Source organism: Rhinoraja longicauda, chromosome 30 (assembly GCF_053455715.1).
Source record: "Rhinoraja longicauda isolate Sanriku21f chromosome 30, sRhiLon1.1, whole genome shotgun sequence".
Taxonomy (NCBI): domain Eukaryota; kingdom Metazoa; phylum Chordata; class Chondrichthyes; order Rajiformes; family Arhynchobatidae; genus Rhinoraja; species Rhinoraja longicauda.
Genome location: NC_135982.1, coordinates 26,433,222 through 26,448,252, shown reverse-complemented (window position 1 = coordinate 26,448,252; position 15,031 = coordinate 26,433,222). Strand labels below are relative to the sequence as shown.

The 15,031-nt window shown below is 44.6% G+C and overlaps 1 protein-coding gene across 2 annotated transcripts; it reads left to right on the top strand.

Annotated features, from left to right (window-relative positions):
* Nucleotides 1-515: 515 nt before the first annotated feature.
* On the top strand, nt 516-15,031 carry casp9 (caspase 9, apoptosis-related cysteine peptidase). 2 transcript variants are annotated; one of them, XM_078425653.1, is made up of 10 exons: nt 516-653; nt 1,901-2,141; nt 3,250-3,311; nt 4,850-5,026; nt 5,382-5,471; nt 5,972-5,989; nt 8,809-8,959; nt 10,032-10,208; nt 11,803-11,912; nt 13,943-15,031. In XM_078425653.1, exons 1-10 carry the CDS (start codon nt 522-524, stop codon nt 14,039-14,041), a joined length of 1,257 nt encoding a protein of 418 aa, XP_078281779.1. In that variant the 5' UTR covers nt 516-521; the 3' UTR covers nt 14,042-15,031. The 2 variants fall into 2 exon arrangements, with proteins under 2 accessions (XP_078281779.1, XP_078281780.1); XM_078425654.1 differs by lacking the exon at nt 5,972-5,989.

Genomic DNA, 15,031 nt, shown 5'->3' with positions numbered 1-15,031 from the left:
ATTTGCAGCGAGGAAAGGCGCCCCCCGAACACCGCGAGTTCCATCAAAGGTTCCCCACCCAGGACAAGGGAGAAACAGAGTCTGAACAAGGGTCTTGACCCGAAACGTCACTAATTCCTTCTCTCCGGGGCACGGATACGTATTTAGATACAAGGAACTGCAGATGCAGATAGGTGGGAACAGAAGAGGTAATTTGTTGCAACCATCTTCAGTGGGTCATACACAAAATGCTGGAGTAACTCAGCGGGTCAGGCAGCATCTCTGGATTAAAGGGACTTTTCGGGTCGAGACTCTGCTTCAGACTGAGAGTCAGTGAGGGGGGCTGCAGGTATGAGTGGGTCACAGCCGCGCAGCCATCTTGAGTGGGTCACAACCGTGCAGCCATCTTGAGCGGGTCAACGCATCGCAGCCATCTTGAGCGGGTCACAGCCGCGCAGCCATCTTGAGTGGGTCATAGCCGCGCAGCCATCTTGAGCGGGTCAAGACCCGGTCCCCGGGCAGTTCGGGGGCGCATCGCCAAGATGGAAGAGAGCCATAGAAGATTGCTGCAGAAACACCGCGTCGCGCTGGTGACCGGCCTGCGACCCGAACTCCTCTACAGCCGACTGCTGGCGAAAGGCATTTTCACCGAGGACATGGTGGAGGAAGTGCAGGTGTGAGAGGGAGGGGGAGCTGGGCACCGGGCCCGGAGAGGGGCTGGGGTCACCGGCAGCTTTCACCGGCTCTCCCCGCTCCCTTAACCGCTTCATTTCTCGGGGCATTCGGGGTGATCGACAGGAATAAGATAGTCTCTGGCCTCAGTTGCTATTGCTAAATAAATAAATAAAACACTCCAGCGTTGCAGATCCACCTATCATTGAACCAGTCAACATTTCCTTTCACCAGCGTCTGCTTTGATCTGTCCTTTTCACACTTTACATTCTCTTCACCCATTCCAGAGATGCTGCCTGACCTGAGTTCCTCCAGCATTTTGTGAAATAAATACTTTCGATTTGTACCAGCATCTGCAGATATTTTCTTCGACTTTACATTATCTTTGTACCTTTCCATATTCCCCAGTTTCCCTCTCCCCTGACTCTCATAAAATAACCATTGTAAGCTATCCAGCTGTATTAAACATCAATTTAATGTCTGAAGAAGGGTCTCGACCCAAAACGTCACCCATTCCTTCTCTCCAGAGATGCTGCCTGACCCGCTGAGTTATTCCAGCACTCTGTGTCTGTCTAACCCTTTTGTGTAAACCAGCATCTGCAGTTCCTTCCTCCACACCCATCACTCGCCTGACTTTGTCCTGCCCGCATCTCGCTTTTCCAACTTTCTTCCTCCCTTCTACAATCAGTCTGCAGCAACGTGGTGTGAAAATGACAGATCAAAGCAGATGGTTATCAAGGATATGTCGAATGGTTCATTGTTGGCTGAGGGGAAAGTGACAACGAGGCAAACAATCAGTAAAATTAATCAGGAGGACAGTGAAACTGGTCAGAGAACTAGGGTGGGGGAGGGATGCAGAGAGAGAGAGATAGATCCACCAATCACTTGCTAGCACTTTCCTCCAGGTGCTCCAGTTTGCTCCCACATCCCAAAGATGTTAATCAGCGTCTGTAAATTGCCCCTGGTGTAAGGAGTGGATGGGGAAATGGGATAACATAGAACTAGTGTGAATGGGTGATAGATGTGGACTCCAGGGACTAAATGTTGTCTTCTCTGTATTAACTTTTATTTATATACTGTAACTGTAATTCTTTTTTGTGCACAATCCGCAGGCAATGCCACTATCATTTCACTGCACATCGTGTATGTGCATGTGACAAATAAACTTGATTTGAATGGCCTGTTTTCATGCTAATCTCTCAAAACAACATGGTCATAAATTGATTGTTAGAATTTTCTTTGACTGTAGAATTCAGGGACACGCAGAGACCAGGCACGACAGTTGATAACGGATCTGCAGACTCGTGGGACAAGAGCATTCCCAGCTTTTTTGGAAAGTCTGAAGGAAATGAAACAACATAATCTTGCGGATTTACTGGGAAAGGGACTCTCCTTCCAACCCAGCTCCTCCATCTTTGTTAAACCAGTCGAGCCAGTGGAAGGATACAGACCCGAGCAGCAAGACAGACAGACTGATGACCCAGTCCAATGTAAGTAAAGAATCTTAAGGAATTTGGTTCTGCATCTTTAAGAAACCAATTACTTGGATTGTTTAATTGTGTTCTGGGCACTTGGTGGGTTTTATCCCAGGTTATTAAGAGAAGCAAGAGAAGAGACTTTGGGAGTCTCAAAGAAAATCTTTGCATCTTCCTTACCCACAGGCGAGGTCCCGGTAGACTGAAGAGTAGCTGATGTTGTTCCTTTGTTTGAGAAGAGAAATAGAAAGAATCCTGGGAATTGTAGGCGTTAATGAACCTCTCATTAATGGTAGGGAAGCTATGTAGGGGAAAATAAACTGCAGATGCTGGTTTAAACCGAAGGCAGACACAAAATGCTGGAGTAACTCAGCGGGACAGCCAGCATCTTTGGAGAGAAGGAATGGGTGACGTTTTGGGTCCAGACCCTTCTTCAGACTGATGTCGGGGAGGGGGCGGGACAAAGATAGGATGTAGTCGGAGACAAGAAGACTGGTGGGAGAACTGGGAATGGGGAGGGGATAGAGAGGGAAAGCAGGGACTATCTGAAGTATTTTGTGTCTGCCGTGGAATAAATTTGAATGTGCAGAAATAAAACAAAATGCTGGAAACATTCATGCAGAAAGGGAAACAGGTAACATCTTCAAAGTACAAGAAGCAGAATTTTGATCGATTTGTGAAAACAAAGTCTCGTCAAGGGAAATAATTAAGGGTTTTCTGGAAATAAGAATATGAAGTGTAAGGAGTTTGTACGTTCTCCCCGTGACCTGCGTGGGTTTTCTCCGAGATCTTCGGTTTCCTCCCACACTCCAAAGACGTACAGGTATGTAGGTTAATTGGCTGGGTAAATGTAAAAATTGTCCCTAGTGGGTGTAGGATAGTGTTAATGTACGGGGATCGTTGGGCGGCACGGACTTGGTGGGCCGAAAAGGCCTGTTTCCGGCTGTATATATATGATATGATGATATGATAAGTGTGGCGAGGGCGTAGAGTACAGACGAACAGCGACAAATGGGGAGTCTAATGTTAAATAGGAATCAGTTTTAAATCACAGCTGTGGTGACTTGGCGGGGAATCTTTACACGGAGGGAGCTGTATCATGATAACTATCCTTATTTCACAGGTACGGATCCTGATTTCTTGGGTCCAAGAGAACCAACTAACACAGCACAAAAGTATGACATTGTGAGTATTTAAATCATCATCAAAACAAGATATTTACTCCTATTTTTAATTTCTAAATGGTATTGAGTGATGTGGAAGGTAATAGTTTTAATACGATACGATAAAACGTTATTCATCCCCGGAGGGAAATTGTTCTGCCGACAGTCACAACACACAAGGTACACGAAAACTTGAAATTAAATGTGAAAACAAAAAGAAAAAGACAAGCGACTGTTGGCTGGCTGCCGTGTGCACAGCGTCTTCACCGGAACAAATGAACAGACAAACAAACACAGACTTCTTCTCCCCTGGGCAGAGGATTCTAAACTAGAGTGCCCCCCCCCCCCATACTGGGTCCCCCTTTGTTCTCCCACTGTCCCTCTCGGCGGTCTCCCCACGCCGGGTCCCCATTGTCTTCCCCCCCCCCACACACTCATTGACCGCGAGGCCCCCGTTGCTGCCCAGGCCCACATTGCTGTTGAGGCACCCGCTGCCACCACCGAGGCTCCCATCGCCGCCACCGTGGAGGCTCCTTCGCCCCAGACAGGCCTCACCGCCCGGCTTCACCGCAGCTCCCTGGGAGGCCTGTGGGACGCGTCGGGCCTACTGGGGCGAGTTCCGGTCGTTGTTGTGGTTGGCGGCGTTGCGGCTGTTCGGCGGGTGGCTCCCCGGGACCAATAATTTGGATTGGTTTAAATTTAGAGTAAATTGCTCCTACTGTTTTAGTTTTAGCGATACATCATGGAAACAAGCCCTTTGGCCCACCGAGTCAACGCCGACCATCGATCACCCTTTCACACTAGTTCCATTCCCTACACATTGGGGGGCAATTTACAGCGGCCAATTAATGTTCAAACCCACACATCTTGGGATGTAGGAGGAAACTGGAGCAACTGTGCGGGGATCGCTGGTCGGAGCAGACTCGGTGGGCCGAAGGGTCTGTTTCCACACTGTATCTCTAAACTAAACTAAGTTTCAGCAGTGTGGTGCTTGATTGATTAAAGATTATTTACACCATTCCTGAGAGTATTAATTGTCTACTGCTGCAATTTAAGTACATTGTTGAAGCCAAGTAGTGTATCAATATATCTATTGCAGCTGATGGTGACGGACAGTGGCTGATTCCCCCTTACGGTTTATATCTTTGATTTCCTGCTCGTGAAAGATATATGTTTTTATTGAAATTGCTATTATTTTTCTGCTAATGTAGTCTATTTATTAACTTGAAAGCATCCAGAGAATTGGCCTCCACTGCCTTCTGAGGCAGAGAATTCCACAGATTCACAACTCTGGGTGAAAAAGTTTTTCCTTGCGTGGCCATATTTTCCTTGTCAACCAAATCACTTAATTTTTCTGAAAAATATCTATCAGAATACTCATTGGATTTTTCTGAAAGTTAATGATTACATTAGTTTATATTTCTGTGAAACAAAACACGTCAAATTAACAAGAAGTGCCTACAATGGCTGGAAATTACTTTTCTTTTTTCAGCATTTGCCTTCGTTATCAGAATTTACAGCACAGAATTTAGTGCACTTTTTCCCGTTGTTTACTTCTAGGTTTACAAAATGGAGGCCAGTCCTCGAGGGTATTGTTTGATCATCAACAATGTGGACTTCGATCCAAACAGCGGTTTGAAACCTCGCATGGGCTCTGACGTTGATTGCGAAAATGTCCAAAATCTCTTTGAGAAGCTGTGCTTTAAAATTATTGTTCGAAAGAATTTGACCAAACAAGTGAGTATTTCCAAACTTAAACATTAATCACTGGAATTTAAAAGGATGAGAGGGGATCTCCAAGGATTGGACAGGCCAGATGCAGGAAAAATGTTCCCGATGTTGGGGGAGTCCAGAACCAGGGGTCACAGTTTAAGAATCAGACTGAAGAAGGGTCCCAACCTGAAACGTCCCCTATCCATTCCCTCCACATATGCTGCCTGACCTGCTAAGTTAGTCCAGCACTTTGTGCTTTGCTTTGAGAAGGACCTGTTGCTTTTCCTTTTCATTTTTCTCCTGGCCACTTTGCATTGTCATTCAACAGTTTGTTGGGATTGTTATTTCCTTAATAATTTATCTCGGGTTTTTTTTACAGCTTATATTGGAGGAACTGAGAAGCCTGGCACGGACGAACCATGCACATTTTGATTGTTGTGTTGTAGTTATTCTTTCTCACGGCAATGAGGTGAGTCCTGACATGGACCTCAGTAGCATGATTGTTCAATGGCATAATTTAGTTCCATGTTTTCGTTTCATCTCTGTCTGTGTGTTATGCCGCTTTTCTCCTTGGTTCCATTATCAATTAACAACTATCTACCTCCTGCGTCAGCTTTATTGTTGCATTCTTGCTGAGTCTGACTTAGAAATCTTGGTTTGGAATAACTTGGAAGGCCAAGTTAATATTTTTAAGGCTGAGATTGACAGATTCTTGTTTATTAAGGGTGTCAGGGGTTGTGGGGAGAAGGCAGGAGAATGGGGTTGAGGGGGAAGGATAGATGAGCCATGATTGAATGGCAGTCTAGGCTTGATGGGCCAAATGGACTAATTCTGCTCCTATAACTTATGACAATTATTGTGTGAAATATTGATTTCTTAACCTTTTTGCATAACTTAATTATAAAATCCACTGTGATGAAATGCTTCCCGCACATCTGAAGTTGTAATTTCTTTATTATTGCTGCAAAGGACAGAGTCACCCACAAGGTAAGTGTAAACCCTTACGTAAAACATTTTGAAAGACCAGAATTAAAAACCGAACATTGGAAATGGATGAGCAAAAACCAAACAGCTGGAGGAACGGGTCAGGGAGTGTCTCTGGAGGGATATGGACAGATTGCCTTTCGGGTTGGGGTCATTCTTCTGAATAGAGGTAAGATGTTTGGTAGAAAGAGGTGAGGGGAAAGGCTGGGGCAAGAGCTAGCAAATGGCTGTTCCCTCCAGGAGCAGAGGGGTTGATCGACAAATGAGTTAGGATGGGGGGGGAGAGAAGGTCGAGATGGTCACAAAGGCTGGAGATGATAACACAGGAAATAGATACCATGATTGTTCATATCTATTAATGACCAGAGGAAAGATTAACATTTGGAGAACTATTTTTCCTATATTGATTCGAATTCCCACTTCATTATATTTCAACCAAAATCGTGTATCCTAAACTTTCAGCTGTTACTCATCGAAGATTATTATTTCAGAAGAGTATCTTGGGTTTTTTTTAATTGAAAAGATGATAAAAGAGATCTATATAACTACAGATGCTGGTTTACACCAAAGTTAGACACAAAATGCTGGAGCATCTCTGGAGAAGGGTGTCGATATGAAACGTCACCCATTCCTTCTCTCCAGAGATGCTGCCTGTCCCACTCAGTTACTCCAGCATTTTTTTTTAGATTTAGATTTTTTTAGATTTAGAGATACAGCTCGGAAACAGGCCCTTCGGCCCACCGAGTCCGCGCCGCCCAGCGATCCCCGCACATTAACACTATCCTACACACACTAGGGACAATTTAAAAAAAAACATTTACCCAGTCAATTAACCTACATACCTGTACGTCTTTGGAGTGTGGGAGGAAACCGAAGATCTCGGAGAAAACCCACACAGGTCACAGGGAGAACGTACAAACTCCGTACAGACGGCGCCCGTAGTCAGGATCGAACCTGAGTCTCCGGCGCTGCATTCGCTGTAAGGCAACAACTCTACCGCTGCGCCACCGTGCCGCACATTTTGTGTCTGTAAAAGAGGGACGTGTCCATTATGAAAAATTCCAGCCAAGATAACACAAAGAGGTTGGAGCTCAGTTCTCCCTGGTATATCCCCCCAATATATTTGTCAGAGCTGAGTTCGGCTGCATTCTCACCTATGCAGGTAAACAATAGATAACATGGGCGGTAAACAATGGATAACATAGGCTTAGGTTTGTTATTGTCATATGTACCGAGGTACAGTGAAAAGCTTTGTTTTGCATGCTATCCAAACAAATTGGATATACCATATATAGTTTAGTTCAGCTTATTATTGTCACGTGTACTGGGGTGCATTGAAAAGCTTCATTTTAGATGCATAGATTCAATGAGTTCAAACTCAAGTACAGTAGGTGGAGCAAAGGGGAAGATACAGAGTGCAGGATATAGTTCTCAGCATTGTAGTGCCTTGTAGCACATCAGTTCCTCAGACAAACTCCAATGTCCTCGATGTGGTCGAGGTGAATCAGACCGTACCCTAGCTTATAAGAGGACAATTCAGAAGCCTAATAACAAAGGGGGAGAAACTGTTCCTGAGTTTGGTAGTGCGTGCTTTCATGCTTTTGTACCTTCTGCCGACAGGAGCAGGGAGAATCTCTGGAGAGAATGAATGGGTGACGTTTCGTATCGAGACCCTTCTTCAGACCCGACCCGAAACATCACCCATTCCTTCTTTCCAGAGATGCTGCCTGACCCGCTGAGTTATTCCAGCATTTTGTGTCTACCTTCGATTTAAACCAGCATCAGCAGTTTTCTTTCCTACTAGGAGCAGGGAGAAGGTCATTCTTTAGATGGAATGGACAAAGTGGGAAATCAGAGACACACCAAACGAGGGGAAACAAACAGTAATGAATGGCATATTCATCTATTTGACCAATAAGTATGATCATCAATCTAACTGCAGAACTTTCTTTCTATTTGCTTTTTTGTAAACGTTTATCCTCATTGGCTGCTGAATATTTGAACTGAGAATGGGAAGCTTTCTGATTGCAGGTCCTTGTGATGCACTGCCATTTCAGCTACAATTTAGGCAACAGTGAGTGAAGCTCCACTCTACCTCACTCCATCAAGGTATCTTACTCCAACAGCAGAAGGCATCCTCCATTACAACACCCTTGCTATTCTAAACATCTCACAACTCCCATCCTCGTTTACTCTTCAAATAAGTTTACAGTGCAGCCATCAAGCAAAAGATTTTCATTCCATTGGTTATACAATACAATACAATATATCTTTATTGTCATTGTACAGGGGTACAACGAGATTGGGAATGCGCCTCCCATACGATGCAATAAATTAAATAGCTAATCAGTATAAATTTATACAACCCAGTGAAACAAAATTATGAACAGTTTTAAAACAGAATAAAGTTCAAGTAGGTCTGTGCCGGTTCACTGTGCGATGTGACCATCCGGCTCAGCAGGACCGGTTCATAGCAGCTATGGCTCTGGGGATGAAGCTGTTCCTGAGTCTGGAGGTGCGGGCGTAGAAGGCCTTGTAGCATCTGCCCGATGGTAGAATTTCGAACAGACTATTGTAGGGGTGTGAGGAGTCTTTGTGAATACTGGTGGCTTTTCTGAGGCATCGTGTGTTGTAGATGTCCTCCAAGGCTGGTATGTTCATGTTTAAGTGGTAAATATTGTTTATAAATAATTCCTTTTACAACAGCATTAGGGGAGAATGAGTGAATAATTTACGAGTAACAGTATTAGCCACATTTTTGGAGTTGTGTGCTTATTGTGCTGTGATAATGTTGAAAGTTGTACATTTGTTTCTGTACTCAGGCACCACATCGACAATTTCCCGGTGCAATCTACGGAGCGGATGGAGCTCCCCCAATACCAGTTCAACAGATTGTCAGCTACTTTGATGGTTTGCACAGTCCAACACTGCGCGAAAAGCCCAAAATATTCTTCATTCAAGCTTGTGGTGGAGGTAAGTGCTGAGTTATCTAATTAGGTTACCATTTGGCAGCATTAAAATAATTAGTTTAGTTGAGTTTAGTTAGAGATACGGAAACGGGCCCTAAGGCCCACTGAGTCAACGCCGACCAGCGATCACCACTCTCTAACGCTATGCTTCACACACTAGGGACAATTTATAATTATACCAAGCCAATTAACCTAAAAACCCGTACGTCTTGTGAGGAAACCGGAGATCCCGGAGAAAACCCACGTAGATCACAGGAAGAACGTACAAACTCCGTGCAGTCAGGATCGAACCTTGGTCCCTGGCACTTTAAGGCAGCAACTCTGCCGCTGCGCTACTGTGCCTCCATGTCAATTACAATTGGTCCTTAATGGGGCAGCTGGTGACCTTATTCAGGGCAAAACATTCAGCAAAGCTTTTGGAAACAAAGATCTGCAGATGCTGGTTTACAAAAAAGACACAAACTGCTGGACAAACTCAGCTTGTCAGTCAGCAACCATGGAGAACATGGATGGGTGGTGTTTCAGGTCGGGACCCTTCAGTCTGAAGAAGGGTCCTGTCCTGAAACGTCACCCAAGCATGTTCTCCAGAGATGCTGCCTGGCCCGCTGAGTTACTCCAGCACTTTGTCTTTTTTCATCAAAACATAGTTTGTCAAGTATTATTTACCTTTTTTTCATAGAAATTATGAACACTGTCCTTTTCCTAGCATATTAGCTGAGAATCCCACTGTCTTTCCATTCTATTTAAGTTTCTTCATGTTCACATCCAATTCCCTTTGGTTCTGTTTATTGGTCAGTTCCTCTCTGTTACTGTGTCATCGTCTTCTTTTGCCTTGTGATCTCTTTATATTTCACTGTGTCTATCCATAAGACTGTCTTTCCTACGACATAGAAATCAGGAGTGAGTGCACTTTTGAAATAGAGATCAGAGATAAATGGAGAGTATTAAAAAACAACGATTGCAGAGAGAAAGGGAGACAGTTGATGTAATGTCTCTTTTGCATTCTCTATCCAGGTATGCAAATTTGCTGAAATATCAAACCATGAATTTAGAGTTAAACATCAACTTTCTTGCAGAACAGAAGGACACCGGATTCCACACAGCAGAGGAAGTGGACAGTGCTCCTGATAAATTCCCTGAAACCACCAGTTTACAGACCGACGCTACCCCATATCGAGCAGAGGATGAGCCTGATGCAGTATCGAGTTTACCAACCCCCAGTGATATTTTAGTTTCATACTCCACATTCCCAGGTACTTGCATCTTTCCAGTTAATGAGTCAGGAATAAAGTTCCAAGTGTATGTTAACATTGCACATTTTGGGGCTTGATCAGCTACCTACCTATGAAATATATTAGTCAGTTTAACAGAACTAATATTTACTTTTAACAGGATTTTATTGATTATTGTAGTAATGAACAGTAATGCTGGCACCCAAACCCATTTCAGGAATCCTATCTCCAACATTGTACATCTCTCACCTCACATCGCCTGTGGCAAGGAATCCCACAGATTCACCACCCTCTGGCTAAAGACATTTCTCCTCTCCTTTCCAAAGGTACATCCTTTTATTCTGAGGCTGTGCCCTCTGGTCCTAGACTCTCCCACTAGTGGAAACACCCTCTCCACATCCACTCTACCCAGGCCTTGCATTGTTCAGTACCTTTCAATGAGGTCCCCCCTCATCCTTCTAAACTCCAGCGAGTCCAAGCCCAGTGCCATCAAACGCTCATCATGTGTTAACCTTTGTCCCACCGCCACTTCTCTCTTCCAGCTTTCCGTCAGTCCCCCCACTACTACCAGTCTAAAGGAGGTCCTGACCCGAAGCGCCACATGACCATGTTCTCCACTGATGTTGCCTAACCCGCTGAGTTCCTCCAGCACTTTGTGTTTTGTGCTGTTTTATTATGCTTTGACAGAATGGTTTGATGGGGGTGACATTTATATGAATTGCCATTTGCTAATGAGATACCCGGCCTAGTTTATTAATTTCACCAACGCAATCCTCCTCAGTATTAACTATACACCGAGTTTGGTGTCATCCAAAAAAATGTAAATGCTACCTCTGAGTTCATAGATGAAGTCACTTATACAAGTGATGAGTGATAAATGATTCCATTGGACCAACACATCCCATTTTTGCTAGCAGGAGTAACTTGTATTCCCAGGGATCCTGTGCAGGAAAGTCTGAAGAAGGGTCTCGGCCCGAAACGTCACCCATTCCTTCTCTCCCGGGATGCTGCCTGACCCGCTGAGTTACTCCAGCATTTTGTGTCTACCTTCCCAGGGACCCTGTTCGGTACCAAGCCCAGTCCCAATTCCGAGTTGAATTGAATTGAATTGAATAAGTTTATTGGCCAAGTATGTACACATACAAGGAATGTGCCTTGGTGCTCCGCTCGCAAGTAACAACACAAACATACAGTAAACAATTAAGAATAAAGTATAAAACATTAACATTTCCACCCCATTATTGGAGGATTGTAAATTCAATTACATCTGCGTTTGGAGTTATCTTGTTTTAGTTGCTCTTTAGCTTAACTTTTTATTAGATTCAGAATGTGTATACAATGATTAGTGAATCTTATTAAGTGGCTTGCAATAGCTGAGACTGTGGTGAACAACAATGATAAGTGGGACTGAATGTTGGGGCCCATTATTTGATGGGCCTTTGATAAGCAGTGATAGTTTTGACAATCACCAATGATTTCTGTAGGCCATGACTGGGTATATATATATATTTTTATTTTATTTTTTTTGCATGCCATGACTGGCTTGATATATATTTTTCCCCTCTGCTTTGATGTGGCAATAGATCATAAAGATATTTTTGAACTCTTCCTTTAGGCTATGTGTCTTGGCGAGATAAAAAAGAGGGATCTTGGTACATTAAAACATTAGTGCGTGTCTTCAGTGAATACGCTCATTTAGAAGACCTACAAGCGTTACTAACAAGGGTGAGTTCTTTTATTTTAAGCCCACTTGACATTTATACTGTAGTTCACACGGATTCTGGTGACCCAGATGTTTCTAAGCTTGCATGTATTTATCTGGATAGTCTTCTCAGTCCAGTGTTAGATATTTGTTGATATGATTTAACTTTTTTAATTAGTTTTTCCTTTGTAGAATGGCACAGTGGCGCAGCAGTAGAGTTGCTGCCTTAAAGCACCTGGGTTCAATCCTGACCACGGGTGCTGTGTGTACAGAGTTTGTATGTTCTCCCTTTGACCGCGTGGGTTTTCTCTAGGTGCCTCGGTTTTCTCTAGGTGCCTCGGTTTTCTCCCACATTCCAAAGGTTTGTAGGTTAATTGGCTTCTGCAAATTGTCCTTAGTGTGTAGGATGTGAAACAGGGATAACATAGAACTGGTGTACGGTTGTAGGTTAATTGGCTGGGTAAATGTAAAAATTGTCCCTAGTGGGTGTAGGATAGTGTTAATGTACGGGGATCACTGGGCGGCACGGACTTGGAGGGCCGAAAAGGCCTGTTTCCGGCTGTATATATATGATATGATATTGTGGCGGATCAGGCCACTCCTCGGGTCAGCCCCCTCGTTACGTGACGGACAGGTGAAAGGAGTTAAAAGCCAGACCAAGGGAAGGCGTGGATCATCCCTTGGAGAACTACGCTGTGGGCACCAGCTCACAGCCTAATAAAGCAATCTAACAAAACACTGCCTGGCGTCTTGCCTTTTCTCTGGCCTCCGCCAGGCCACTACATTGGTGACCTCGACGGACATCACAAGTAGTGATGTCGAACAATGGACAACCCGGTCCTGTCGCCCTCGCGCAACCCGGTCCTGCCGCCCTCGGCCCTGCCGACCTCGAGGCCGTCTCCCTCAAACTCCCGACCCTGTGGACCGAAGAGCCTGAGGTCTGGTTTCAGCAGGCAGAGGCACAGTTTGCTGTGCGAGGGGTAACCGTCGACTTGACGAAGTACTTTTACGTCGTCGGCGCCCTGGACCAGGCGACAGCAAGGCGAGTAAAGCCCTACCTTAATGAACCCCCCGCGGATGACAAATATAAGGGCCTGAAAGAACTCCTTATCAGGAGGTTCGGCCGACAGGTGGAGGGGTCGTAGCAGACACTGGAGGGGGTAGCTTGGATGAGGGCCCCTTCCGGGTCCTACAACACGGCTCGGCCACATTCGTTCTGGACATGGGGGGTCGCAGAGAGACTGTTTCGATCGCACGGCTGAAGCCGGCACACGTGGACATTGATCGGCCGGTGCCGGTTGCACAGCCCAGCCCGCGCGGTCGCCCCCCATCCAAGCTACCCCCTCCAGTGTCTGCTACGACCCCTCCACCTGTCGGTCAGTCGCCGGTCCCTGCGCCGGTCATGGTGCGCACCCGGGCTGGTCGCCTTGTGCGCCCTCCTGTCCGTTTTGTACCTCCGGTGCTTGGGGGGGGGTCCTGTGGCGGATCAGGCCACTCCTCGGGTCAGCCCCCTCGTTACGTGACGGACAGGTGAAAGGAGTTAAAAGCCAGACCAAGGGAAGGCGTGGATCATCCCTTGGAGAACTACGCTGTGGGCACCAGCTCACAGCCTAATAAAGCAATCTAACAAAACACTGCCTGGCGTCTTGCCTTTTCTCTGGCCTCCGCCAGGCCACTACAATATGATGATATGATTAGTCAGCACAGATTCGGTGGGCAGAAGGGGCTGTTTCCACGCTGTATCTCTAAACATAGACAATGTCAATGAGAGTCAGGAGAAAGGGGAACGAGAGATATCGTTTGCATTTCCCTCTCAGTCTGAAGGGTCTTGACCTGAAACATCACCTATTCTTTTTCTCCAGAGATGCTGCCTGACCCACTGAGTTACTCCAACACTTTGTGTCTGTCTTCACTTTAAACCAGCATCTGCAGTTGCACCCTACACATTTTGAAAGCTTTTCGTATATTTTTTTTTAATAGAAGTCTGCGTACCCCCATGTGGTTTGCAATGGACAATGTTAACCACACGGTTTAAAATATGTCTATTTTGCAGGTGACGAGAAATATTTCAGAAAACGAAGAAGCTATTGGAGTGTATAAGCAGATTCCTGGTTCATTCAACTTTCTCCGAAAACATCTTTACTTTTCTTAACAAGGAGAACCAGCGACCTTTTTTTTTATTATGACTGTGCACATCCAGTTACAATGGTGCAATTCACTTTGAAAAATCTCAAACAATCTCAGTGCCCTGTTTTAAAAGGAATAATAATTATCACCGATTTCTGATTAACTGCAATCTTCTTGATTATATATTTGTATTACAGCTAAATTTGTAGCAGGTTTTTATGATCTAAATGGAAATTATTAGATGCAAATTAATTATAACGTTTATTTTAACATGTGGGGGGGTGACACTTAAAAGTTTCTAAACAAACCACCATTGATGCAATTATACCAAAATATTCACAAAATAAAACTTTGCTTTATGGAGTAGGAATAATTAAATTGTTTTTCAGGATATATAACTGCAGTTTTGTGGGAGGGAGGGGGGTCACAGAAATCTTGCCGTCTGATATTGTATGTAATGGTTTGGATAAATATGACTTGAAAAGATACCTAACATAACACACCGACAACTTGATCGACACGAAGTGCTGAAGTAACTCAGCGGGTCAGGCAGCATCTCTGGAGTAAAAGGTTGGCTGATCTTTCGGATTGGGACACTTCTTCAGACTGAAAAGGTCCCGAGCCAAAACGTCACCCATCCTTCTTCTCCAGAGATGCTGCCTGACCCACTGAGTCACTCCAGTACTTTGTGTCTATCTTTGGTGTAAACCGGCATCTGCAGTTCTTTGTTTCTCAACCGATAACTTGATACTGCACAGCCACAAACGATATTATGAATGGTATATTTTCATATTAAGAGAATATTGCACGTATTTATACCAGAAATTGCTACTTTACAATGGCATTCCACTCAAATAATTGGTGGACAGGTTTGTAGTTTCCTCATCTCATGAAAGATTCGCAGTAGATATCCCAATACCCAAATGTTCACTCCAGTGTCTCTCTGTTTCATGTTATATTTGTTGTACAATAGTCTTTTAGTATTGTTTTTTTGTACATCTTGGATGACAACTGT